We start from the raw sequence: 27,536 nt of genomic DNA, 5'->3' as shown, positions 1-27,536 counted from the left end.
GGGCACAAATGTAATATAGGCATGAAAATATGCTGTTTCATTGCTTGTGTATAGGCTAAGTGAATAAATATTGAGAGCTTCCCTTGAGTTGCATTTCTTTGTGCTTCCGTTGGACATAGTGAAATTTCTTCAGGGAGGACTAAAAACTTTGTTATTTTAAATGTATCCACATGATGGTAATGCTCAAACTTGTGTTCACAAATTACATGGAATAACCTAAAGTCAGTGATAGGAGGTTTAGGCCACAATTTAAAAATGAAAAACAAGTCCCATAATGTTTTAACAGTCATATATGTTTGTAATCTAGTTGTTTAAAGGCTCCCTAAGACTTTTACCTCATATATTGCCTGTTATTGCTCCTGAAAATCTCATATTCTAAATGCTCAAAGATAACTTTTCCAGAGCTGATAGTTGTTTTATGCTTAAAACACCTGAAAATTCCTTCTGCAATTTCAACACAAGTTTGTCAGTGTATCCTAATCCTCTCTTCTATTTTTATTTCCTTACCCTGCTAGTTGTCATCCTGACAATTCTGTATTTTACTTCCTCTTTACATATGGGAAATATTATTTAGTTGTGAATGATTAAACAACTATTTTATGACTTTTTTGTTTGAAGTGACAGAAGATGGACATCTTCAAATAAAAACAAAAGCAAGACTTTGAGTACAGTGTTTTTCTTTCATCTCCTTTTATTTTTTTATTTATTTTTTTTTTTTAAAGATTTATTTATTTATTTATACAAGCACTGGGTAACAGTCAGAAGCGCGGGAGGGTGAGAGAATTCACCAGAGCCAGAGGGGAGAGCAGAGCAGGCAGAAGGACCGAAGTACACTGCTGAGGGGAGCAGCGGGCGGCAGGAGAGGTCTGCGCGCCATGTGGGACCCTCCTCCGGTGGCCGGGGAGCAGCTGGGGATCGAACCGGCGCCGCAGAGGCCACGGGCAGCTTCGCAACCCAGCGCTCAACCGCTGCGCCACTGGGGAGGCCCTCTTTCATCTCCTTTTAGAAGGAAAACAAAACAAAGCTTATATCTCTATCAAGTACTTGCTAAATGTAAGACTGCCACAATTTCTGAAGGCTTTAGTAGTATTAGTTCATTTTGGATGTGTCATAGTAAAAAAAACTGAATGTTCAAACATTGCTAAATTCTCTTGACATCATTAACCAACCTTGTTAAACTGCTGTAGTTATTACTCAACCTATTCATTTGCATGTGTATACTGGGCATTTTAAAAAATTCCTTCTGAGTTCTTCCAGTCTTGATGTTTTGATTGAGTTGAAAAGTAAGTCTAGTTTTAATTTTTAGTTATGAGAAACTTCATGCATCCAGAAAATAAGAGGATAACATATAGTTTTCACGTATTTTAAATTTTACATTTACATTTTAAATTTTACATTTAAAATTTTACATTTCATATCAAAATTAGACACTGTTTAATTATAATTATGTTTAACATAGATATGTGTGTGTGTGGGGGGGTAAAGTTACCCTAATATTTCCTTTTGATTATTGGCACATGGGAGTTGGGCGTAGTGTGGAAATATATACATTGGTAGTGGCTTGAACCTGTAGTCCCCAAAGCAGATACAATGATGTAAATGAATTGTACCTCAATAAACATTTAATTGGAAAAACAAAAAATCTCCTTTCATCTATAAAACAATTTTGCTAGTTTTAAAATTTGAGTTTTCCTGGAAGTTGCTCTGGGCAGTGTTAAGGGGAAATGAGAAAATTAATTTTTATTTTCCTGTTTATATTTTATAATTCAAATGAGGCAGTTGTCTTCTACCTTTTCATAATTACTCTCTCACAGCAGTCCCCCATCCATCCTTTTGCTGGCTCAGTGCTTTGCACATAGTTGATAATTAGCAAATATCAGCTGATTTTGAATTGCTATACATTTTCACGAAAATCTGTAGTCTTTGGGAGAAAATTTACTATTTTTGAGCAAGTTTTGAGTCTAAAACATGAGTTGTGAAAGCTAAGTAGGAAGGGACAGTGCATGTAACCTATGACTGATATTTTTCTGACTATGTTCAGAATAGTTTTCTGCTTAAAATTTAACATTTTATTCATAATATTTCCTGGAAAGATTAAAATAGCCTGTCAAAAGAAATTTGCTGTTTTTGTCTTTGGAGTATATCAAAAGTACTAATCTCACAATTCTTTTCATTATTTCTTGAAATTACAATCATTTTGTTAATATAAAGTTAATAAAAAACAAACTTGGAATTTAGGAAAACACTATCTCCTTTGTGTGTTACCCTGTATCACCCTGTGGACCTATACTGCCTTAGGAGGATCATTAACATGCTTGCTCTTATCCTGCCACCTGAGGATGGATCTGAGACCATGCAAGTTCCCTGCTCTAGACTTTGCTTCTGCATCTGTGCTAACTTCCTAGAGGAGGGCTAGTCTTCCCAAGTATTCCAGATGTTACCTCATTTCTTTCATGTATCCATTTATTTTCTGTTATTCGGACAGTTAGTTTTATTCAAAATTTAGTATTCAGCAGGTGTTTGGATGCCTTCTAAATGCCACACACTGCTCCTCTAGTCACTGGGTCTTCAGTAATGATCAATGGATTAAGTTCTCTGTCCTCATGAAGTTCATGGCTCAGTTAGGGAGCCAGGTACTAAATAAGCACACAAATTATTTAAAACATGAAGTAAGACTATGCAGTGTTGTGAGACCTACTAAATTTGGAGTACCCAATTTTGACTAGGAAATGCAAACTTCAAAGCACAGTTAGGTTAAGGATGCTTATTTTTGGACAAGAATGAGACTGACATATTTGATAAACAGGATCATTTGAGGCTGATGTGGCTGAAGAGATGGAAAGAGTCAGATATGTGCAGGCCCCATTAAATGCAGTGTATATTTATTTGAAGTAACAATAAAACAAACATTAGCTATAGGAAAGTTTACACATAAGTATACAACTTGATTGAATTTTTATGAAATGATCATACCTGTGTATCAAATACCCATATTAAAAAAAAATTACTAGTACTTCAGAAGTACTCTTTATACATTGTTCCAACCACTTCCTGACTTTCTACTACTGTAATGTACATTACATGTTTGTTACTTTTTATAAATGGAATCATACCATGTGTATGGCCTCTTTCAACATTATGTGAGATTCATCCTTTTATGTATCTCATTCTGTTGCTCATTATGAATATAAACTAAAATGTATATGGTCCATTCTCTTGTTGATAGGCATTTGGACTGTTTCTTATTTACAGAACAAAGCTTATAAACTTTTTTTGTAAAAATTCACAGAAATTTAGTCTTTGTTCTAAGGATTTATATAGTTTGTCATTCTCTGTTCAGACCTATCATAGCAGTAGATTTTATAGAAGTAGAGCATAATTCATTTGGATTTGTATGGGTAAATTGGATTTTATGATTTCTGCTATAGTAAAGGAAACACATAGAAGTGCAACTAAATGTAACTTTTCAAATGCTGAGTTGAGAATTTTTTTAATTTCTGGTATTTGTTAGTATTATACATAGTGGTTACCTTGCAGTGACTGAAGTTCTATCATGTTTCAATTTTAGTTTTCTTTATGTCTTTTACTGTGATAAAAATACAACATAATTCATCCTCATCATATTTTTAAGTGTACAGTACAGTATTAACTATATGCACATTTTGCTATGTTTAGTTTTGACATAAAATTTGATTTAATTTCGTATCAAATATAAACTCACAGATTCGTATTATGTTTAATTGTAGGTTACAAGTAATATAATTTACAAATGTAGTAGCTGACAAAACATAATTATGTCTGTTTTGCTTTTATTTCAGAGTTTTCTTGGAGGTTTTTTTGGTTCCATTTGTGAAATTGATGTTATCCTTAATGATGGGGAAACCAGGAAAATGGCAGAAATGAAAACTGAAGATGGCAAAATAGAAAAACACTATCTTTTCTATGATGGGGAATCTGTTTCAGGAAAGGTAAGTCTTTTTTGGGGGAGAATTAATCTAGTTATAGGATATTAGAATTAGTGGTCTGTGTTGTTTCTATATTTGTTTGCTTTTATAAGAGATGGAAATTTTTTTCTGAAGGTCAAATCTTTGATTCATTAGAATTTTATAAAGGAAATATCTTAACCTGGAAGGGTGACAGGGTACAGTCTAAATTAAATTGCATGCAAAATTTTGTGACTTTGTAGCTGTGCGCATGTTTCTAGCTTCAGACACTTTCTCCAATGATGCCACAACACACTCAAAGTTTGTTTCTCTTTTAACATAAAAAGTTCAGTTAGAGAGTTTGGGAATAATTTCTCTAGTATAGCTTTTTTTTTTTTTTTAAAGTTTCTTTCTCATTCTTTGTAACAGCTTTCTGTACTTTTACCATTGTGTCTACTGATCTCATTTGTTGGTATTAATTCCCTTACTAGAGGAATTAAGTATGTTTTTAATGTATGCATGATCAGATATATTTGTGATACTTTTTCTAAGATTTCACCTTATTTCCTTTTCCTCATTAAAAGATGTATAAGAATATTCTTATATGTTAGGAAATACCAATACTTATTAGTTTGTAATACTCCTCAGTATCTCAAGTATTGGTAATGTAGACAAAACCAAGTCATGAAGGATTTGATTTTATATTTTTAAATATTAAGATTTTCCTCCCCTGCTTTTTAAAATAATATATACATGTGCTAGACAGCTTGGGAAATAAGATAGTTATCTATAGTCCGATCATATAGAAATAATTCTCTGTTAAATTTGGGTGTATTTCCTCCTATTCCCCTCTGCATTGACTAATATTTATATGTATCTAACATATTAAATATACTTTTTCCCTATGGATATTTAAGATCCTTCTGTTTTTTTAGATGACTTGTGTATTACCATATCTTTAGTAATACAGATTTCAATATACATAAAATTTTTTCCAAATTTTTGTAGGGTAAGATTATTTCTGTAGAATTAATTCCTGGAAATGAGTTGCTGGACTAAAAGACATGCCTATTTGAAGGGTTGATACATGTTAATCTGGAAAATTTCTGTTAAATCTCATGTCTACTTATAATGTCTTATTTCTTTCAAGGTACCTTTGAATATGATTACTTTTTTTTTTCCCCTAATGTTTTTTAAAGATTTATTTATTTATTTATACAAGCACTGGGTACAGTCAGAAGTGTGGAAGGGTAAGAATTCACCAGAGCCAGAGCAGGGAACAGAATAGGCAGACTGATGAAATACACTGCTGAGGGGAGCAGCGGGCACTGCAGGAGAGGTCTGCTGAGCCATGTGGGACCCTCGCCGGCAGCCGGGGATCGAACCAGCAGGGGCTGTGGGCAGCTTCGCAGCCCAGCGCTCAGCCACAGCGCCAACCAGGGGAGGCCCTGAATATAATTACTTTTAAATCTATTTTGGTAGGCTAAAATGAGGTTATTCTTATAATTAACATTTTTGTGGTTACCAGATAAGTTGAATTTAGGCTTATTAGCCACTTTACTGTGTTGTGTATTTTGGTCCTTTCACAAATTACTTCTATTGCTGTCTTGATTTTGTATCTGAAATAAATTTTCAGGTTTTCAACTTTACTTTCCTCATACTTTTCCTCTACAAAGAGAGAAAGAGAAGGGGAAATAGCAATAAAAGAGATCAGGCAAAATCATCAAAAAGAGGAACATGTCAAGTGAAAGAAGAGTAAGGGAAAGAGTGTTGGTTCATGTAAAAGAAGATATGTTATGGTATATGTTAATTAAAGATACAGCAAGAAAGTAAATACCTGTTCTGCTAGATTGTAAACCTTTTAAGATTCAGGGGGGTCAAAGTATCTTTCTGTACTCCCCATAAAATACATCACAGTGTTGGTTATATAGTAGTTGCCCATTAAATATTTATTTGATTTATTTACTGTTCTTAAGTCCAAATAGGGAATATTCCCTGTCTGGTTTAAAGTTCCATATCTGGGCCAATTAGGAGTTCTTGACTGACATTTAGGGGGTAAATAAAGGAAAGGGGGATGTTTAAGTAAATATAGTTACTTCAGTGTAATTTAGAAAAATAGTTGGCATTAAAATTACATTTTTGGAATTGTTGGAGGTCCTGTGTGGACGTATTAACTGGAGAGTATATTTTTTAAAAAATGATAAATCTCTTAGAGTTAAATATTTTATCTTGCTCAAAGGATATTACATCTGGAATTTGACTAGTAACCAAAAGTGATTTTTTTTTTCACTTTTAGCCTCTTTATTATAAAACAAAACATAGAACACCACAGAGAGCACAAATAAATCATTATATAAGGCATGTTTTCTTGTAATCACCATTCAAGAAGTAGAACTTTGCCATTCGCTTCATAAGTCCTATCCTGTCCCAATTATATAGCTCCTTCAGCTCAGAGTAAGCACAGTGTTGACTTTTATAATAATATGTGAATACATAAGAACTTGTGATTCTTAATTGTTTAATCTTGTTCCTTTAAAAAAATTGATAGAGGGTCTCCCCGGTGGCGCAGCGGTTGAGCGCTGGGTTGCGAAACTGCGCGCGACCTCTGCGGCGCCGGTTCGATCCCCGGCTGCTCCCCGGCCACCGGAGGAGGGTCCCACATGGCGTGCAGACCTCTCCTGCCGCCCGCTGCTCCCCTCAGCAGTGTGCTTCGGTCCTTCTGCCTGCTCTGCTCTCTGCTCTGGCTCTGGTGAATTCTCTCACCCTCCCGCGCTTCTGACTGTGCCTAGTGCATGTATAAAACAAAACAAACAAACAAACCAGCAAACAAATAAATAAAGCATGCCTCTATTAAAAAAAAAAAAAAAAAAATTGATAGAACTTTTAAATATTTTAATCTCGGGTTTCCACTTCATGCCTTTCTTTTCATTGTTATTAATCTGTTGAAGAACCTGGGCCTTTTGAACCTGTAGAGTTCTGTGGTTGCACACTCATCATAGAGTTATTATCTCTAAATTGTTAGCTCATCTAGAGGCTTGATCAGATTCAAGTTCAGTTCTTTTGGCAAGAATGTTGGTGATGGGGGCCTCCCCGGTGGTGCGGCGGGTTGAGCGCAGGGCTGTGAAGCTGTCCGCAGCCTCCGCAGCACTGGTTCGATTCCCGGCTGGCCAGGGAGAATCCCACAAGGTGAGGCAGACCTCTCCTGTCTCGCCCGCTGCTCCCTTCAGCAGTGCTTTTTGTCCATCTGCCTGTTCTGCTCCCTGCTCTGTCTCTGGTGAATCCTTTCACCCTCCCACGACTCTGGCCTGTACCCCAGCCCTTGTATAAATAAATAAAAAAAAAATCTTTAAAAAAAAAAAAAGAATGTTGGTGATGATTTATTTTTTATTTTTTCATCAGGTGGTACATGATGTCTGGTCCCCCGCCCTTTTTTTTTCCCTTTTGTAACTATTGTAACTATTGATTCCTTGCCTCTAGAACAGGTTATTTGGAGATCTAGGAAGTTTTGGGTTTTTTTGTTTGTTTTTTTTTTAAGATTTTTAAATTTAATTTATTTATACAAGCACTAGATACAGTCAGAAGTGCGGGAGGGTGAGTGAATTCACCAGAGCCAGAACAGAGAGCAAAGCAGAGCAGGCAAAATGACGAAGTACACTGCTGAGGGGAGCAGTGGGCGGCAGGAGAGGTCTACGTGCCATGTGGGACCCTCGCTTAGTGGCTGGGGACATGTGGGACCCTCGCCTGGTGGCCAGGAATCAAACCTATGTTGCAGAGGCTGCTGGCAGCTTCGCAACTCAGCGCTCAACCGCTGCGCCACTGGGGAGGCCTGATCTAGGAAGTTTGACATCTTACCCAAAGCAGTAATAGATTTATTTTATTTTGGATGTGAGCTTCTGTTTACATGCTTTCTTGTCTAGGTTTTTTTTTTTTTTTTTAAAGATTTATTTATTTGTTTGTTTATTTATTTATATAAGCACAGGGTACAGTCAGAAGCACGGGAGGGTGAGAGAATTCACCAGAGCCAGAGCGGGGAGCAGAGCAGGCAGAAGGACCCAAGTACACTGCTGAGGGGAGCATCGGGCGGCAGGAGAGGTCTGCGCGCCATGTGGGACCCTCCTTCGGTGGCCGAGGAGCAGTCGGGGATCGAACAGCCCTGCAGAGGCTGCGGGCAGCTTCGCAACCCAGTGCTCAACCGCTGCGCCACCGGGGAGGCCCTTGTCTAGGTTTTTAAAAGCTTTATTTTTTTAGAGCAGTTTTATATTTGTTACAAAATTGAGAGGGAAGTACAGAGATTTCCCCAATACCCTCCATCCCCACACAGATATAAACTCTCCCACTGTCAATATCGTTCCCCAGAATGGTACACTCCTTTTTTTCCATGGGTGAATCTACATTGACACATTGTGATCACCTAAAATCTAGGGTTTACCTTGGTTTGGTTCACTATTGGTCTTGTATAGCCTGTGAGTTTGAACAAACATAAAATACTGAAATGTATTCATCATTATATCATGCAGAGTATTTCCATTGCCCTAAAAATCCTGTTTGCACAGCCTATTCATCTCTTTCCCAGCTCTCCCCAACCACTGATATTTGTATTATCTCCATAGTTGTGCCAATATGACATTTCCAGAGTGTCAGTATAGTTGGACTCATGCAGCATGTAGTTGTGTGACCATCACCACTATTTACTTTCATAACATTATCACCTCAAAAGAAACATCATGCAGTTAACAGTTTGTGTTCTCTTACAATTCATGTGTTGACACCTAATTCCCAATGTGATGGTATTTGGAGATAGGAGCCTTTGGAAAGTGATTAGGTATTAAAGATAGAGCCGGCATGAATGGGATTAGTGCCTTTATAGAAGAGACCCCAGAGAAATCCCTGACCATCTACCATGTGGAAAGTCAGCTATCTTTGAACTAGAAAGTGTACTCTCACCAGATACCAAATTTGTATGAGCCTTGATCACAGATTCAAGAACTGTGAGCAATAAATTACTGTTGTTTATGCTACCCAGTCTGTTTTTTTTTTTTTTTTAAATCACTGATGTGACTTAAGTTTACAGCACTATATATGATGTAGGGGAACAGGTTCACACCTTCTCAGATGTACATCACCATGCCATAGCCACCATGAGAGCGCTCATTCCCTTATGGTGTAGCATTGGCCTCGCTCCCCGCTTGAGCCCTATCCTCACCTTCCTGCTCCAGCAGCCTCATTTCTGCAGCCATAGTTCTAGGCTTTGTTTTATTTAGTTTTGTCAGTCCTTTGATTTCTCTATAACCCACATAGGAGTAAAATCATCAGGTATTTCTGTCTTCCTCTGGCTTATTTCATTTAGCATAATCCCCTGCAGTTCCATTCTATAGTATTTTGTTACAGCAGCCTAAATGGATACCCATCAGCCACTAATTTCTAAATCTTTCCTTATGGATTTGCCTTTTCTAGCCATTTCATATAAATGGAATCATAAATTATGTGGTCTTTTATGTCTGGTTCCTTTCATTTAGCATGATATTTTCAAGGTTCATTCTTAAAAACAAATTATTTTTGTTAAAGTGTATATATACATATTTAATATATCAAAATTAAATTTGCCCTTTTAGCGATCTTAAAGTGTACAATTTAGTGATCTTAAAGTGTACAATTTAGTGATCTTAAAGTGTACAATTTAGTACATTCATGGTGTTGTGCCACCATTACCACTATTTCCAAAATTTGTTCATCATCCCAAATAAAAACCTTTTACCCATTAAATAATAGCTCCCCATATCTTTCTTTTTTTCCTCAGTTCCTGTATATCTCTAGACTACTTTGTGTTTTTATAAATTTGCCTGTTCTGGCTTTTTCATATATTTCATATAAAGACAAATACAAGATTTGTCTTCTTGCATCTGCCTTATTTCATTTAGCATAATGTTTTCAATGCTCATTCATGTTGCAGAATGTATCAAAATGTCATTCTTTTTTATAGTCAATTAATATTCTAGTATGTATCTATGTGGTACATGAATATACCACATTTCCTTTATCCATTTATCAATTGAGGAATTTGGGTTTCTACTTTTTGGCCATTATGAATAATGCCTATAGATTTGTGTACAAGTTTTTGTCTGAATATATGTTTGCATTTATCTTGGATATGTACCTAGGAGTGGAATTGCTGAATCATAGGTTAACTCTGTATTTAACTTTTAGAGCAATGGCCAAAGCAGCTATACCATTTCACATTCTCTCAAAAATGTACAAGCGTTCCATATTTCTTCACATCTTAGCAGTACTTAACTATTGGTTTTAATATAGTAGTAGTACCTACTATTTATTGTTGAAATGGTATCTCATTATGGTTTTCTTTTACATTTCCTTAATGACAAATAATATTGAGCATCTTTCCATGTGCTTGTTGCCATTTGTAAATTTTCTTTGGAGATAAGCTTTTTATTGGGCTGCTTTGCAGTGGTAAGAGTTCTTTATGTATTCTGGATACAAGTCCTTTATCAGTTGTGTTTTGCAGATATTTTCTCCTTTGAGTTGTTTTTCCTTGATGGTGTCTTTTGAAGCATCAAAGTTTAACATTTTGAAGTCCAGTTAATTTTTTTCTTTTATTGCTGTGTCTTTGGTGTCATCCAAGAAACCATTGCCTATCCAGGGTCATGAATATTTACACTGTTGTTTTCTCTAAGATTTTTGTAATTGTAGCTCTTGCATTTGGTCTTTGATCCATTTTGAGTGAATATTTGTATGTGGTGTGAGGTAGGAATCCAACTAAATTCTTTTTTTCATGTTGGTAATCAGTTGTTCCAGCACTGTGTTGAAAGAAATTTTCTTTCCCCATGGAATTGTCTTGGGACTTTTGTAACATACACTTTTTAAAGTTAAAATCAATTGCTCTCAAATTTTTAGAGTTTCTGGAGCATTCCTTAAGACTCTCAGAAATAGGGACCTTCCTCGTGCCTCAAGGGGTTAATAATCTGCTCTATGAAGGTATTCACAGTCATTGCAGCACAAGTCTGATCCTCTGCCAGGGAGCTAACCCACATGATGCAGCAGACCTCTCCTGTCTTGCCCACTGTTGCCCTCAGCAGTGTATTTCAGTCCATCTGCCTCTTCTGCTCCCCACTCTGTCTCTGGTGAATCCTCTCACCCCCTGCATCTATGATCTGCACCTTAGCTCTTATATGAATAAATAAATAAATAAATCTTTTAAAAAAAGACTCTCTAAAATAGATTATCACAGATTAATAGGGAAATTCTTAAAAACTACTTACCCATGTTCTTTTTACCCTTAGAATATTTCCTCCATTTCAAAGTAGACTTAACAAATGTTAAGTCTATAAAAGTTGGATCATATCCTAAATTTTTCATGTATGTATGTTTCTGTTTTAATATATTTAACCTCTTTACAATACAGTTTGTATCACTATGCCTTCTGAATGATTTTGAGTCTTGCTGAATGTATGTTTAACTTGTATTGAGGTATAGTTTTTGAATTATGAAAAATATGACTGTACCTTAGCTGGAAGCTTTTTTTTGGAGGGGATGGAAGGTGTGGGTTCACAAGTAATAAGTTCTTACTCAGGACATTCTTTTAGATTGGTTGGTGATAAGTAATTGTTTTGAAGTGTTGATATCAGTACCAAAGCACCTATAGTGAATTCTGCATCTGTCCTTGTCTAAAAGTGAACAAAGGCATGTGTCTATTTTGAGATTATAGGAGTTTATAGTTTAGTTCTTTAAGCAAGAAATATTATATCTCTCATCAACATGGGTAGGGACCAAACTCTTTTGGCAGCAGGTAGAGACTAGTCTTGGGTAATCACAATATCCAACAACAGTAATCTTGGTGCCTCACTATAAATGACCCTATATAATGCATGTAGTACATTGATATATGTTTGTCTTAAACATAATGTAGATGAATTTCACTCTATAAATAGATCCTGAAGGCAGCAATATTCAAGATATCTATAGAATATTATATGCTGAGGAATGAGCTTTGAGGGGTTTTTTTTAGATCAGTGAATGATTTATATATTGTTTACCTACATTCTGTTTTTACATATCCATAGTCTCAAGTTTCTCCACTCAATTTACTTAATAGCCAACAAGAAAATAGTAACTTTAAATTGAAGAAGCCTGATGGATCACTTCTTTTAGGTGATCAAAGTTAATATCACCATTATTGGGAAAAACTGGCATCTTGTGTTTCTAATAAGATATACAGAGAAACACAATTTCACTTCTGTGGTGGTTTTGCCCAAAATACATAATTTGAATAAGGCTACTTGTGATAAAACATTAAGCAAACCCAAATTAAGGAACATTCTATTCACAATGGAGAGTACTAACCTCTATGTGCTCAGTCACCGGGAACAGCCTATTCAATACAAAGTAACTGACCTATACTCTTATAAAATATCGAAGTCAAGAAAGGCAATAATTTAGGAATGTTCTCAATTAAAGGAGACTATAGAGACATCACACCTATATTATGTGATCCTGGATTGGAGCCTGTATAGGAGGAAGAAATGCTACAAATTATAGTATATTACAGTTTATAGAATTTAAATATAGACTTTGGAATGTTGACTTTCTTGATTTTAAAGATTGCACTGTGCTTATGTAAGAGCAAGTTCATTTTTTTGGTTGTTTTTTTCCCTGTTTTTGAGAAGGCTCATTTTCTTAGGGAAGCTACACATGTAGTGTTTAGAAGTGCAGGGTTATAATGTCTCTAACATTCTTGGTTGTGAAAAAAAGTATGTGTGTATGCTTGCACATGTGTATATAGAGTGAAGATGGCCAATTGTATGGGACAAGATAAACATGATGAATCTGACTAAAGGTTAGGTGGGATTTCCTTTGCTGTTACAGAAAAGTTTTTTTTTTGTAACTTTGAGTTACATGATGTAACTGAGTTGGTAAAAAACTCTTTAACCCAATTCAGTCATACTACCATTTACTTTTTTATGCTATCTTGCAGAATAGCTTTTAAAACAACATGCTTAATTTTGCCTTTCAATTTTGGGATCCTTCAGATTCCAGACAAACTGTGTTAACAATGGGAGGATAAGGAAAATACCCAGTTTGCTCTGAAAACAGAATAGTTTTGCATTTTACCTTTAATCCTGTGGTCAAAATGATTTTTTTTTTGTAAAAAAAGCTCTGTTCAACAAAGACTTTCTCAAAAACTGTTGCCAAATAGACTTTTTAAAAAGTATACTTTAAATATAATATGTTCTTTTGCTTTATTAGCACAAATTGGAGAATAGCTCTACTTATTGCCTGTCTTATGAACCCAGCTTGGAGTCATGCTTTAGTTGTTGCTCAAATGGAAAATTTACTTTCTGACTTTGAATGTATTATTTACCTATTGTAAAAAGCAAAACACACTGGAAAACTACAAAGGATAAATAGAATGATCCATAATCATATATTCTACAAGTAACTACTGTTGAGTAATTTCTGTACTTTTCAGAAATGTAGTTAGCATTATACTTGTATACAATTTGACCATGTTTCCCTCATGTAACATATCATGCACATTATCCCACATCATTAAAAATTCTTTGACAATCTTATTTTTAAATCTTGATACTATTCCATCTTCTTATGTACAGTTATTTCTTTTTCTGCGACATTAGTATTGAAGGCAAGTAACCTTGGTTGTAGGTAGGCAGCATATATTTGAATATCTTAATTTATATAGCAAACAAGTGATTGGATCTGTGTTTTTATTGGTGCTTGATTTTTATTATCTTTTTTAAAAGATTTATTTATTTATGCATACAAGAACGAGGGTGCAGGCCAGAGGTGCGGGTGGCAAGAGGATCCACCAGAGACAGAGTGGGAAACAGAACCGGCAGACTGACTGAAATAGACTGCTGAGGGGAGCAGTGGGCGCGTCAGGAGAGGTCTGCTGCCCCATGTGGGTTGCTCCCTGGCCAGGGATCGAACTCGTGCTGTGGTGGCTGCGGTTAACTACATAGGTGCATCTTAACCCCTTGCGCCACCAGGGAGGCCCTGATTTTTATTATCTTTTGAGAAACATTGTTTGGAAGAAAAGTTTTTAGAAGTCATGTCACCCAATATTTTTTATAATGAGGAAGGAATAAACTTAGAATATGCTTTTTTTTTGGTATGTTAATCCTTAAACATTGGGAATTTCATTTTTAATAATGAGTACAGATATTTTGTTCAACACATACAAAATAAGGTTTCCATTTGGCAGATATGAGTTTAGGGATTTTTGAGATTATGTATTTTACTTCAAAACTAGGTAAGATAAATCATACTCAAATTTTAAATCTTTAGACATTGTACTTTTCAGATGAGTAGCAGACTGGGCAATAAGCATTGTTTTTAAGGTTAGAAATTAAAACAATATATCCTTAGTTACAAAAAGTTCAGTGATCTATGAGGTCATATCTTGGTCTTAGGTTACTTTACATTAAAGTGCTGTTGTTAGTTGTATCATTAACTATTTGTCTAGAAAACATATTTGAATAAAGTTTTTCCCCTTTTTTCAAAGAGTCTTTATAGTTTTCCAGCTCTAAAGAATTCCTTCTTCATAAAGCAGATGCTTAAAATTTATGTATAAGTGATAGGCTCACTAGTGAGTATGTTTGTGTGATTTATACCTTCTTTGGTATATAGTGGTATCTAAATACCACTAGGTATATAGTGGTATCTAGGTATATAGTGGTATCTCAAACTTCAGAAATGAATACCTGAAATACTTGTATATTGCGTTCATTTGGAAGGAATCTACTAGTAGACCCATTCAAAGGATTGTTAACATTTCTCACAATTTCATGTTTTGGCAGGTAAACCTAGCCTTTAAGCAACCTGGAAAGAGGCTAGAGCACCAAGGAATTAGAATTGAATTTGTAGGTCAAATTGGTGAGTTTTAAAATAGTACTACTTTTTCTTTTGTTTGGTAACTGAGTTTGAAAAGGGTTGGATGTAACACTTAAATAATTGAATTATAGATTAGCTTTGTGGAAGGAAGGAATTAATTTTGTAATAAAAGTGGATTTATTTTGTAAACCTTAAATCATGTTTCTTTTAGTTGCATTAAAGATATTTGACTTATCTTGCCTTTATTTGCTGTTAAACTTAATTACTAAAAATGAAAGGTGCTATGTAAACTACCAGCCTTGACAAATAATTTGAGTGTTGACTTACTGAAATTTCCATCTACTTACATTTCTTTGGCCTTACTTACAATTACCAGTTTCACCTTCATTCTTCACTTTCTAATACCCATGTCATTTGTCTTCCTGACCTAGTGTGTAACTGTAGCCACTTACCAGTCAACAGAAAATTTCATATGAAAAGGAAATTTTTCTTTTTGACTTAAAGTGTTATTTCCATGCTTGTATGTCAAAGACATCCTGGACTTATCAGGAATTAACAATGTAAATTCGTTGATACTGCAGATTCAGAAAAGAGAAAAGAAAAATAGGACTTTATAATACTGTCTACATAGCTAAGTTTTAAATCTTTGTATTTTACTATATTTTTAAAGTATCAAAGTTGGAGTAGGTAGATATTTACTTACATATCTACTCTAGATGAAATTATGCTTGAGGTGGAGTTATTGTAATTAATTTAAAGTTGATTTTAGTCTTTTGTGTATTACAGTTTTGTCAAGGTAATATCTTTGCCTGACTCAAGCAAAACAAAATGCTTTTTCTCTTGAATTTAAAGTAACTGCTGGAAATATGTTAAGACAGCTTCATATTGAGCAAAGCCTTAACTACATTAAAGGAATGAATTCACTTTTTTATAAATAGAAGTTTTCATTTTGCTATGATACTTGAATTTTTTCATGCCTGGGTGGAACATAATAATGAGAAGAATATTAGAATTCAGATCATAGCTCTAATATATTAAAGAAGAGAAAATTTAACTAATTCTTTTGATACATATTACTTTCTTTGGAGGTAGAAGTTTGAGTTTTAATGAAATGGATTTAAATATAATTGGTGTTTTGCTTTTTAAAATTTCTTAGAACTTTTCAACGACAAGAGTAATACTCATGAATTTGTAAACCTTGTGAAAGAACTAGCCTTACCTGGAGAACTGACTCAGAGCAGAAGTTATGATTTTGAATTTATGCAAGTTGAAAAGCCATATGAATCTTACATTGGTACCAATGTCCGCTTAAGGTATGTGCATAGGTATTAAAATATGTAAACAACATCAAAACCAGAAGTAACAACTACTTTTGAATGTCATGCTCAAACTGCTAATTATAATTCTGGACTGGAAGACTTAGGTTTTTTAAAATTCTGTCAAAAATGTTTTATCTTGCTAAGCTTATCTGAGGCAAGAAATTATTTTTATTACAGATTTAGCAAATCCTATTAGGAGAAGTTTTAGTCATATATTTCCCTGTTGAATCGCTGCTCAGATACTTCATTTGTTGTATAAACATGATTGATTGCCCTCTAAGTTCATTAGTTTCCCAATGAATCTCATTTAATACATGCTTAAGAAGTGATCTAGAGAATTTCCTTAAGTAGGCTTGGTGATAACTCTCCAAATTCACTTAAAAAGTACGTACCATCCTCCCCAGCCTCCCTCCACCCCCACCTCTCCCTATTCTACTGCCTGTGAACTCTTGTGTTATTTTCATGGTGGGGACATTTATTTAAAAATTAGAACAACTTCATGAAGTAAGTTGATGTAAAGGAGTTCCAACAAGGAGAAGTCCGAGTTGCTGTTATTATTTGCCTATTTAAAACACTGAAATTTATCATGGAAGATTTAATTTGTTTTCTCCATTCATTTCATAGGTATTTTCTTAAAGTGACAATAGTAAAAAGACTGACAGACTTGGTAAAAGAATATGATCTTATTGTTCACCAGCTTGCAACCTATCCTGATGTTAACAACTCTATTAAGATGGAAGTGGGCATTGAAGATTGCCTGCACATAGAATTTGAATATAATAAATCAAAGTAAGTACCTTTCATGGGTAACTTAAATGTTCAGGGAAAATTAAGAAATAGGCTTTTCAGGTTTTTATAAATTGATCAAAGTAAGGAAAAAGTTGACATTATTCTGGTGCCAACAAACCAATAATATATCTGAACTGAAAGGAACTCAGGAGTTTGATCTGGTTTCCAGCTCAGTGTAAGTGTTTCTTGTAATTTTTCCTGCTAAGTCTGCTTGGACATTTTTTGTAGAAGATCTCACCACCTCAGGGCAGCTAGTCCTTGTGTCTGTAAAAGTTTATCTTACTGACTTGACATCACTTTAGCCTATACACTTAAAAATGAAATAAAAATACTTTCCTCTGACTAATTATTGAAAATTATGACATAGACAAAGAAAATAAAAATGCCATATTGTCACCTTTCTCATTTAACCACAATTAATATACTCCTGTAATCTTTCCATGAATGAGGGGGTGTCATATATGTTTATATACACTGTATTTTTATAGAAATGGGCTCTTTATTGTTCAATGACTTTTTAAACTTTATTATGGAAAATGTCAAACACATACCAAAGTATAGAAACAGTGTAATAAATTCTCATAATTATTGCCCACCTCTAGCAGCTGTCAACATAAGCGTGGGAAGAGCTATATTCAGTCTCCACGCTCCCCAAAGTTTATATTAAATTTAGGCATAATCTTATCCATAAAATTTATACAACTTACATCTAACTGCAATACTCTATATCTAAAAATGTTAGTGATTCCTTTATATCCTCATATATTCAGTCAGTGTTCCTATTTCCTAAATTGTGTCAGAAATGTCCTTTTTTCTTCCACGTGGTATGTACATACCAGTAGCCAAAGAAGATTTAGATTTATCAGTTCAATAAATCCAAATAGGATTTATTCAAATCCAGTACATCCAAGCACATTGCATTTAATTGTTTGACTCTTTTAATTGATAGGTTCCCCCTCGGTTTTTTCATTAATGTTTGTTGATTAATGCACCCTCATTCCTGTCTTGTGCACTCTTCTGTCACTTTTTATTGGTTGTCACTCCCCTGGTTAATGTTACTGAATATATGATACACATACCTTTAGAGTCTTAAATTATGTTGTGGATAAAATTATCAGATAGTTTGGGACCTAAAAACTTGTTAAAGCCTTCAGACTGACATAATTGCGTTAATCAACTCTTCAGATATTTTGAGATTCAAACCGGAGAGAAGGCTCTATGGGTATTGTTGAAATTCTCAGATCATCATTTCAAGGTACCTGATAAAAGTCCTTAAATTATGACATACAGAGCAACAAACTCAACCTGTGGAGCCCCTCTTTGTGGCCAGGTCTGATAGCTGCACTTTTCTAGCACTTAGTTAGGTAATAATGACACTAAACTCTTGGTAGAGTTTTTAATGTTTAAAAAGATTTCATATGCCAAATAAATATATCAAGCATGAAAATCTTAGTTTTCCATTCAGTTAAAGTTCTTTTAAAACTAATTTATCTTCTAAGTAAGGACCAGCAATCAGGCCAGTTCTTCCTGCTGAGTCATAGTGATAGTGTTTGTTTTTTTAAATAGTAAGGTGATAAACACTTTTTTTTGAAAAAAGGAACATTAAACAATATGAATAGTCAAAATGCTATTCTTAAATACATATTATCCTATAGATGTCTAATAAAGCCTTTCAGAACTTGTTTCACTCTTTGTTTTTTTAACCGATAATAAGTGTATTCTTTCCCCGAAGGTATCATTTAAAGGATGTGATTGTTGGAAAAATTTACTTCTTATTAGTAAGAATAAAAATCCAACATATGGAGTTACAACTGATCAAAAAAGAGATCACGGGAATTGGTAAGTTGAAAGAGTGAAGTAAAATTCCTATTTTAGTTGCAATTTTAAAATCTCAAAAATTTTGAAAAATTAACTTTTGAGTAGGTAATAAATTCACATGGTTCAAAAATAAAGTATAAGACTATATAGTAAAAACTATCCTGTTTCAAATTATTCACAGGTAATATGTTTATAAATACTAAATTCCTTCTAGAGTAAATACCTTGATATAACCACACCTCTTATGGTGTTTAATTATTGTCAGGGTATCATTACTAAGGTTAAAAGCTAAGCCCCTATTTCTTGCCCAACAGGCAGTTTAGGAGGCTTGAATGGATAAGAGTAGTGACTGGGACTTCCCTGGAAACTGAGCAGTTAAGCCCATGATCCTGATCAGGAGTCAGGACATGCCTAGGGCTGGATATCCTAGCCAGTCCCTGATGCCTGGAGTATAAATAGAGCCTCAGGACCCTCTCCAGTCTCAACTGCTACTCTTTTCAGCAGTGTATTTCAATAAATCTTCTTTTTCTGTTCTTTACCTCTGAATTCTTTCACCCCCATGCTTCTGGCCTGCACCCCAATTTCCTGATTCTTCCCCACAACAGATATTATATGCAGTATCTGCTTTTTCACTTAATATAGCCTAGACTGCTCTCCATATCAATACTTGGGGCACTTCCTCATCTTTTTTATAGTATTCTATGGATGTATTAGACTTTAAACATGCTCTTGGGGCCTCCCTGGTGGCAAAGGGGTTAACGTCTCAGCACTATCAAGCACTCACCAGCTACTGCAGCACAAGTTCAATCCTTGGCCAGGGAGGTGACCCACATGGTGCAGCACACCTGTCCTGTCTCGCCCACTGCTCCTCTCAGCAGTGTATTTCAGTCAGTCCACCTGTTCTGCTCTCCATTCTGTCTCTGGTGAATCCTCTCAAACCGCCCCCCGCCCCCGCCACCTCTGGCCAACACCCCAGCTCTTGTATGCATAAATAAATAAATCTTTAAAAATATGAAATTCTACCATTTACAACAACATGGATGGACTTAGTGGGAATTATGCTTTGTGAAATAAGTCAGCGGAGAAAGACAGATACCATATGATATTACTCATATGGTACATAAAACAAGAAACAAACAAAATAAATTTTTAGACTTTAATATCACTTACTGGTTACCAGCAGGGAAGGGGAAAGAAGGAGAGGTAAATTGGTATAAGGAGTCAATTTTATTGTAATAGATAGAATTTGACTTTTTGTGGTGAACTTAATGAACTGTATACATACATTGATTTTTAATGGTGCACATCTGAAACATACACAGTTATAATGCAATATAAATTCAATAAAATAAAAATTAAAAAATTCCATTATACACACACACATTATGTTTTCTTTATCTGTGCATCCACTGGGGACTAAAACTTGGCTATTGTAAATAAGCTGCAGTGAACATGGGGATAGCTTCTCCAATTAGTTATGCTTTTCATTTTCTTGACATAAATACCTAGAAGTGAGTTGCTGGATCATGTGGTCATTCTCAGTTTTTGAGAAACCTCCATACTGTCCATGGCAACTGTACCAGCTTACATTCCCAGACAACAATACGCAAGTGTTCCCTTTCTCCACATCCTTGCCAACACTTGTATTTCTTGTCTTTTTGATAATAACCATCTGTACAAGTATGAGGTGATACTTAGTGCTTTTGATTGGTATTTCTCTATTAGTGATGATAACTGTCTTTTTTCATGTACCTTTTGGCCATCTGTCTGCCTTTCTTTGGAAAAAATGTCTACTCAGATCTTTTGCTGTTGCATGAATTCTTTATATACTTTGGATATTAACCCCTTATCAAACATGATTTGCAAATACTTTATCCTGTTCAGTTGACTATCTTCATTTTATTAGTGGTTTCATTTGCTGTGCTAAAGCTTTTTAGTTTGATGTAATCCCACTTATTTGTTTTTGTTACTTTTGCTGTTAGTATCTGATTCAAAAAGTCACTGCTAAGAATGTTAAGGAGCTTACTACCTATTTAGTTTTTTTTTTAAGAGTTTCATGTCTTAAGTTTTTAATCTGTTTTGAATTAACTTTTGTATATGATGTAAGATACTGATTTGGTATCGTTCTTTTGCATGTGTCTGTCCACTTTATTGAAGACTATTCTTTCCCCATTATATATTCTTTATTAATTATAAATTAATTGACCATATATATATGTGTGGGATGATGTCTGTGTTCTGTTCTACTAGTCTATATATCACAGTTTTGATTATTATAATATTGTAATACAGTTTGAAATCAGGGAGCCTGATCGCTACGATGTTAAAGTGCTTCAGTTAATAGTTATCACTTAGCAGATTATGTGTGTGTGTGTAGAAGATAAAGTCTGAGAAGTGGTATGTATGTTCATTTGTGATTTTGATATACATTATCAGTTTGTCCTCTTTAGGGGTTGTACCAGTTTGCTTTACTGCCATCTATGAATATAGACGAATGCCTCCTTTTCCTTATATTCTCACCAGAACAATGTTATAAAACTTTTAACTAATATATGATGGGTAAGGGAAAAGTTCCCCATTTTATTTTATTTTATTTTTTTTAAAGATTTATTGATTGATTGATTTATACATACATATATACAAGCACTAGGTATAGTCAGAAGCGCGGGAGGGTGAGAGAATTCACCAGAGCCAGAGCGGGGAGCAGAGCAGGCAGAAGGACTGAAGTACACTGCTGAGGGGAGCAGCGGGCGGCAGGAGAGGTCTGCGCGCCATGTGGGACCCTCCTCCGGTGGCAGGGGAGCAGCCGGGGATCGAACCAGCTCAGCAGAGGTTGCGGGCAGCTTCGAAACCCAGCGCTCAACTGCTGCGCCACCAGGGAGGCCCTCCCCATTTTATTTTAAATTTAGTTTTCCCATTCTAAGTAATGATGAACATATTCTCATGTTCATAAAAACTATTTGTATTTCTGTTATGTAAGCTGCCCACCCAAATCCTTTGTCCTATTAGCCTTATTAATCGTGGAAAGTCTTCCCTTTTTTTATATTAAGAGCAGTCACAACGACACTAGTTTGTTCTAATTATGTTGGTTTATGCTGTGTAGATGTTCGTGATGGCTGTGTAGTCAGATTTATCTTCTTTTTTTTTAATGGATCCTGGGCTTTGTGCCAGTTAGAAAGCCTTTTTTTTTTTTAAACCAGGGTTATAAAAATAAATTTCTGGGCTTGATTCTACTAAAATAATATATGATAGTTTGGGGAGTTGGTTTAACTTTTTAATTCATTTGGAATTTGTCCTGATGTAAGATATGAGGTATGGATTCAATTTTACTTCTTCCCAAATGGCTGACCAGTTATCTCAAAATCATATACTCTTTCATTATAACTTTATTTTTAATTAGTGTAGAGACTTGTTCCTTTAGTTTTGTTGATTTTTTGCTGAAAATAATTTTTAGGCAGCACTTTATTAGATTGGGGAAAAGTTCCCTAATTTTTAACAACATCGTGATAATTATAAACTTCTGTGCTTTCTTAATCTCTATTTTATACCTGCTAATAAAAGCTTAAGTGATTTAAAGATATTGAAACCAAACTTTAGGTTCCTGTTTGTTATTTAAAAATAGTTTATTTAAACATTTTTTCTGATTATAAAATTTATATTCAATTCTAGAAACATTTGAATAAAAATAACCTGTACTTATCATATAGAATGGACTTTAGTGTTTGCATATTGTATAAAACACCGGGATCCTTACTATGAATTTTGGTGTTTTGTTTTTTTTTTTACTTTTTTTTACTCAGAATATCATTGATTTTTGAAACTGCTTGGGTTCAAATTATTTCTTTAGAGGTGTGAATACTAAATTTAAAAGAACTGTATGCCAATCAAGTATTCAGTTGATATTTTGTCTTAAAGTTTACTTCAAGAGAAGACAGTTTCGTAGTATTGCAGAGAAAACTAGCATGCCATTGGTTAGTTCTGATGTGTATTGCTAGTTTCCATTTTAGCAAGATATTAGCAATGATAGAACTGTGAAAAAATTCTCATTTAACTATATATTATCATCTTTGGGACGAAAGGAATGAAATATTTTTTTGAGTGACTGTGTTAAGTGTAGATCTTACCAGATGGGAATATAAATTAGTACTAAAATAATATAGTTGGAAAATAGGAAGAAGGTGTAAGGCTGGCAGTTATATTCTGGAAATATTTAATTTAATGCTGTTTACATTATTTCACCTAGGACCCAGTACCACAACAGAAACAGAAACAATTGCTAAATATGAAATAATGGATGGTGCACCAGTAAAAGGTAATACACTTTTCATTTGCTTCTCTTCTTTTGTGTTATAGGTAGGGTAAGCAGCCATATTAATGGTAATGTAGCCTAAAAATGTTTATTCAATATGAAAATATTTTGAATTCTTAAAAATTCTTACAATGATGCTTTTAAAGATCATCTTTACATAGATTATATAAAGCATAACAATACTTTCTAGTTTGAAATAAGATTTTTTTTACTTGGCTTAAATTTAGTATTTATGAGACATTTATATATATCTGTTCTCTAGTCTGAATTTGTATTTTGATTGTTTCCTGTTATAATAGTTCATCTTTTTAAATCTTTTTTTTTTTTAACTCACTGAACAGTGGGAGAAATATAGCTAGCTGACTATTAATTCCTCTTTGATTTTGGACTCTTTGTAGCCCCCAGAATAGAAGCAGTTCTGATAATCTTCCATAAGACAATGAGGCCAGTATTTATGATTTTAAATGTCTTTGGCCTTTTCTCACTCTGTTAAAAAGTAGCTACCATTTATTGATTGACAGCTGTAGATTAGGCATTGTATTCTCACATGCTCTAAATTACCCTACCACTCTTTTGGTTAGGTGGTGATGTCCCTTACATTACAGGTGAATCTGAGATGCAGAAAGGTTAAATACTTATTAAAGATGATGTAGTGTAGGGGGCAAATTTTACCTCACTCCTCTTAAAAATTTTCAGCCGGGGCTCTAGCAAAAAGAACAATAAAGAAGAAAAAAACAATGTGCAGTACACATCAGGTGGAAGAAACCTCAACAAAAAAAAGTAACTCAAAAGTGGTAGCTTATAATTTCAACTTACCTAGCATCTTCAAAGAACAATAAATTTGGAGAGAAGTGATTGCACAAGGAAAGCAATTTTAGACTCCCAAGGGTAGCACACTGGTTCATACATGGGAGGAAATTAATGGCGTAGTAAGGTTTACTTGCAAATTCCTGTTTTCCTACCCCAGGGCTATATGAGTCTGTCCTCAGTAAAATAACTTATTACACTGCCTTTAGGTAGAACAGGAGGAGCTTTTTCTCCTTTTTGCTACTGCTTATTTGCCTTTGGCTCAAAATAATTTTATTTCAGGGGAATATTTTGTAGCAACATGCTGGTTTTGTTCAATATCACTAATCATTGCAGAGTTGAGGTTTGAGCCCAGACCTTTCTAAACTCAAGACCCATGTTTCTATACTCTTATATTATGCAACATTACTTTGTAAAATTCCAGCAGCCACAAGTTTTTATGTAAAATGATGGATCACATTTTTCAGGAAATAGATATGCACAAGAAAATGTTATATAAAAAAGATTCAAAAGAGGATATGCAAATAGCCACACTTAGCAATAGAGAAGCCATGAGAATCTGAATAGCAGTCTTTTTGGTAATGAAGGAAGGTTATCATTCCAAATGTTTGTTGGTTTTAGATGAGTTAGTTTTAAGTATTTAAGAATTAATACAGGATTAGAAATTATGGTCAACTTCATGAAAACAGAAAATAACAAAACTACTAAAATAGCACTTAAAACAGCACAAAACTACTAAAATAGCACTGTTTCTAGTTTTTAATATGTATTAACCCATATAACGTGACAAATTCTCTACAAGATGGATATTATTGATAGTCCCCATTTTATAGATGAGGAACTTGGAACAAAATGGTTAAGTGACTTGCCTAAGATGACATAGCCAGTAAAAGTTGTAGAGCTGGATATGAGTCCAGGAATTCTGATATGTAGAGCAGTGTCTCACATTGGGGTAATTTTGCCCCTGCTCTATTCCAGGGGACATTGGCAATGCCTGAAGATGTTTTCGGTTGTCACACTTGGGGAATGCTACTGACATCTAATGGGTAGAGGGCAAGGATGCTGCTAACTCCAATAGTCCTTAGGCCCTTCCCCACAACAGAAAGTTGTCTGGCCCAAAATGTCAGTAGTGCTGAGGCTAAGAAACCTTGGTTTATGGTTTTTTGTTATGCTACTGTCTCATGATTAGTTCTAAATATTATGTGACCATATGTAATACTTTTAGAATTTAATGGAAATTGCTTTTCTTTCAGGTGAATCAATTCCAATAAGATTATTTTTAGCAGGATATGATCCAACTCCAACAATGAGAGATGTGAACAAAAAGTTTTCAGTAAGGTACTTTTTGAATCTAGTCCTTGTTGATGAGGAAGACAGAAGGTACTTCAAACAGCAGGTATGGTGCCACCTAGGCTGATGTTTTATTCTAAGGCATTTCTGAAAGCACTGACTTTTCTAAGCTTGATTGTACTGAGCAAGTGGGGGTTTCTAAGTAAGTAAATTCACTGAGTATGATAAGGAAGTAGATGTGAATGTGATCGTGTGGTGATCTCTCTCCAGTTATTATGTAGGACTCAGAATGGTCTATAATTGGGTAGGGCATTTATTTATTTTTATTTGAAAGGTTCTTTTTTCTGTCTCTTTAATACCTGATGTTTGCTTTTTGTTTAATCAGGCAGTAAAGAACAGAATGAAGTTAGGATCAATAGAAATTCCACCATTATGTTTAATTTTCCAGAAAAATCTGTATATTTGTGTTTAGATAACATTATGCATATTAAATTGTTCTTTGCTTTTTCACCCGAAAGTGTCTTGAATATTTTACCCTTATCAACAAATACAGACCTTAACTTTTCATGACTATTAATTTGATGGTGGCAGAAGGGGCAGTCCAAGATTAGAACTGGAAATGGGTCCATCAGCAAAGAGGGCTTTTGTCGGGAAGAATTTTATTATGGTTAAAATTGAAGAGTCAGTGTTTCTATGGTGAAAAGTTAAGGCATAGTGTGAGAACATTAATCTGTTTGTTTTATTAGGAGATCATTTTGTGGAGAAAGGCTCCTGAAAAACTGAGGAAACAGAGAACAAACTTTCACCAACGATTTGAATCACCAGAATCACAGGCATCTGCTGAACAGCCTGAAATGTGAACTGAATAGGAGAAAAAAAGAAAAAGAAAAAAACTGTATTAAGTTCAGCAGGTTAAAGATGATTGCAGCGTGTAGAGGCGGGGGAAAGGCCAAAACTCCATTTATAAGTCTTCCTTTATCTTACAGTGCTGCATTTATTTTATGATATAACTAAACATTCTTCATGTATATACATTCAAAAAAGTGCTTTCTTTGAAACACTGGAACTTTCTTAAGCTGCCAGTTTTTTTACTGCACACTTTGATTTGATAAGCACTCAGAAGAATGCGTCAGCAAAAAACATTTAAGATTTTCATGTGAATAGGCTGGTATTTGTAATTTTGCTTTCTTTCTGCATAATGTTGATTATAAATACTTTTCTTTTTTCATGCTAATGATTACCTCTTGTCTACATGCAAAAAATTAAATATTTTGTGTTCAAATAAAATTAGAAAACCTTAGTGGCCCTTAAATCCTGCAGAGATTTAAAACATAGCATCTCAATATTTTTGAGAACTGTATGTATGTTTATACATATGTGCTTGAGAAATGTATATGGAATGTTTCACTGTAGGTGCTTCCATGGCTTCCTGAATTTTATCATCTTTGAATTCTTCTGCACTATGAATATTAAAATTTTTTCTCCATGGGATTATGTGACATGTCATTATAGCCTTCTTCTCCTCCCTCTCCCCATATTGTTATCATTTCGCGACTACCATCCAAGCAACTATCATTGTTTTCTGCAATATGGAGTTGACGCTATATTGGCATTTTAGAATTTGTTAAAACTGATTTTTTTCCGTAAATATTTCAAAAAAATTTTTTATTTAAGGAATCTTTTTACCACATATATGCAAATATAATTTTCTTGACTTCACAAATACTCTCTTCTCTTTACAGGGGGAAATTTGGGGCTAGGGGCTCTCACAAGGTCCTGGCAAGCATGTAGTTATCAGGACTGTTTCATGTTAAACTGGAACTTTGGCTTGTTCAAATTTAAATTGAAACTTTACCCACTGTGTTAATTTTTTAACACTAAATTCAAGTCATTTGTTCAAAATATCTAAAAAAGGAAGATTGGAGTCATCTGTTCAGATGCATGGGGTCTGATCTCAAAATACACTAAATGTGGGGTGTAGGAACTAAAATGAAGCCTGCTATGTGAAACTCTCATTTATGGTTCACTGATTTTTGTACCAATATTTTTTTATACACAGCACAAGTATTGTCAGTTAACCTTACTTTATGAGTAAGTTAAGCAACCCAAATTAATTTCTTTATAACTGTTTTACTACTATGGCACTTTGGTAAATGGTCAATAACCAACCTCTTTACTGGCAAAAGGTTCCATGTACTATGTGCTGGAGCATCTAATTTCAATGTGGTTATCTGTGAATGGTAATGTTTTTCTTCATGTAAGTGCCTGTTCAGAGTTTCAGAATTTAAAAATGCCAAATATTTTCATGGTCACTTGCATGTAGTAATCTAGAAAATATAAAGAAATTTTGAAAACCAGTTGCATTTAACCAGCCTCAAATTGTGCAACCATGATGTATAATAAAGAATTTGAAACAAA

The 27,536-nt window shown here is 34.5% G+C and overlaps 1 protein-coding gene across 1 annotated transcript in view; it reads left to right on the top strand.

The window, feature by feature from the left end:
• The window catches only part of VPS26A (VPS26 retromer complex component A), a 29,057-nt gene extending 1,521 nt beyond the window's left edge, over positions 1-27,536 (top strand). The window contains exons 2-9 of the mRNA XM_037496113.1: positions 3,819-3,968; positions 14,753-14,828; positions 15,943-16,099; positions 16,730-16,894; positions 18,627-18,733; positions 22,956-23,024; positions 25,082-25,224; positions 25,865-27,536. Of these exons, the coding sequence (XP_037352010.1) occupies positions 3,819-3,968; positions 14,753-14,828; positions 15,943-16,099; positions 16,730-16,894; positions 18,627-18,733; positions 22,956-23,024; positions 25,082-25,224; positions 25,865-25,978 (981 nt within the window). The 3' untranslated portion in view covers positions 25,979-27,536. The remainder of the gene's footprint in view (positions 1-3,818; positions 3,969-14,752; positions 14,829-15,942; positions 16,100-16,729; positions 16,895-18,626; positions 18,734-22,955; positions 23,025-25,081; positions 25,225-25,864) is intronic.

Source organism: Talpa occidentalis, unplaced genomic scaffold, assembly GCF_014898055.3.
Source record: "Talpa occidentalis isolate TD23 unplaced genomic scaffold, MPIMG_talOcc4v2.1 talOcc4.8, whole genome shotgun sequence".
Classification (NCBI taxonomy): domain Eukaryota; kingdom Metazoa; phylum Chordata; class Mammalia; order Eulipotyphla; family Talpidae; genus Talpa; species Talpa occidentalis.
Note: the sequence above shows the minus strand (reverse complement) of the source record. Positions and strands in the feature narration are given on the sequence as shown.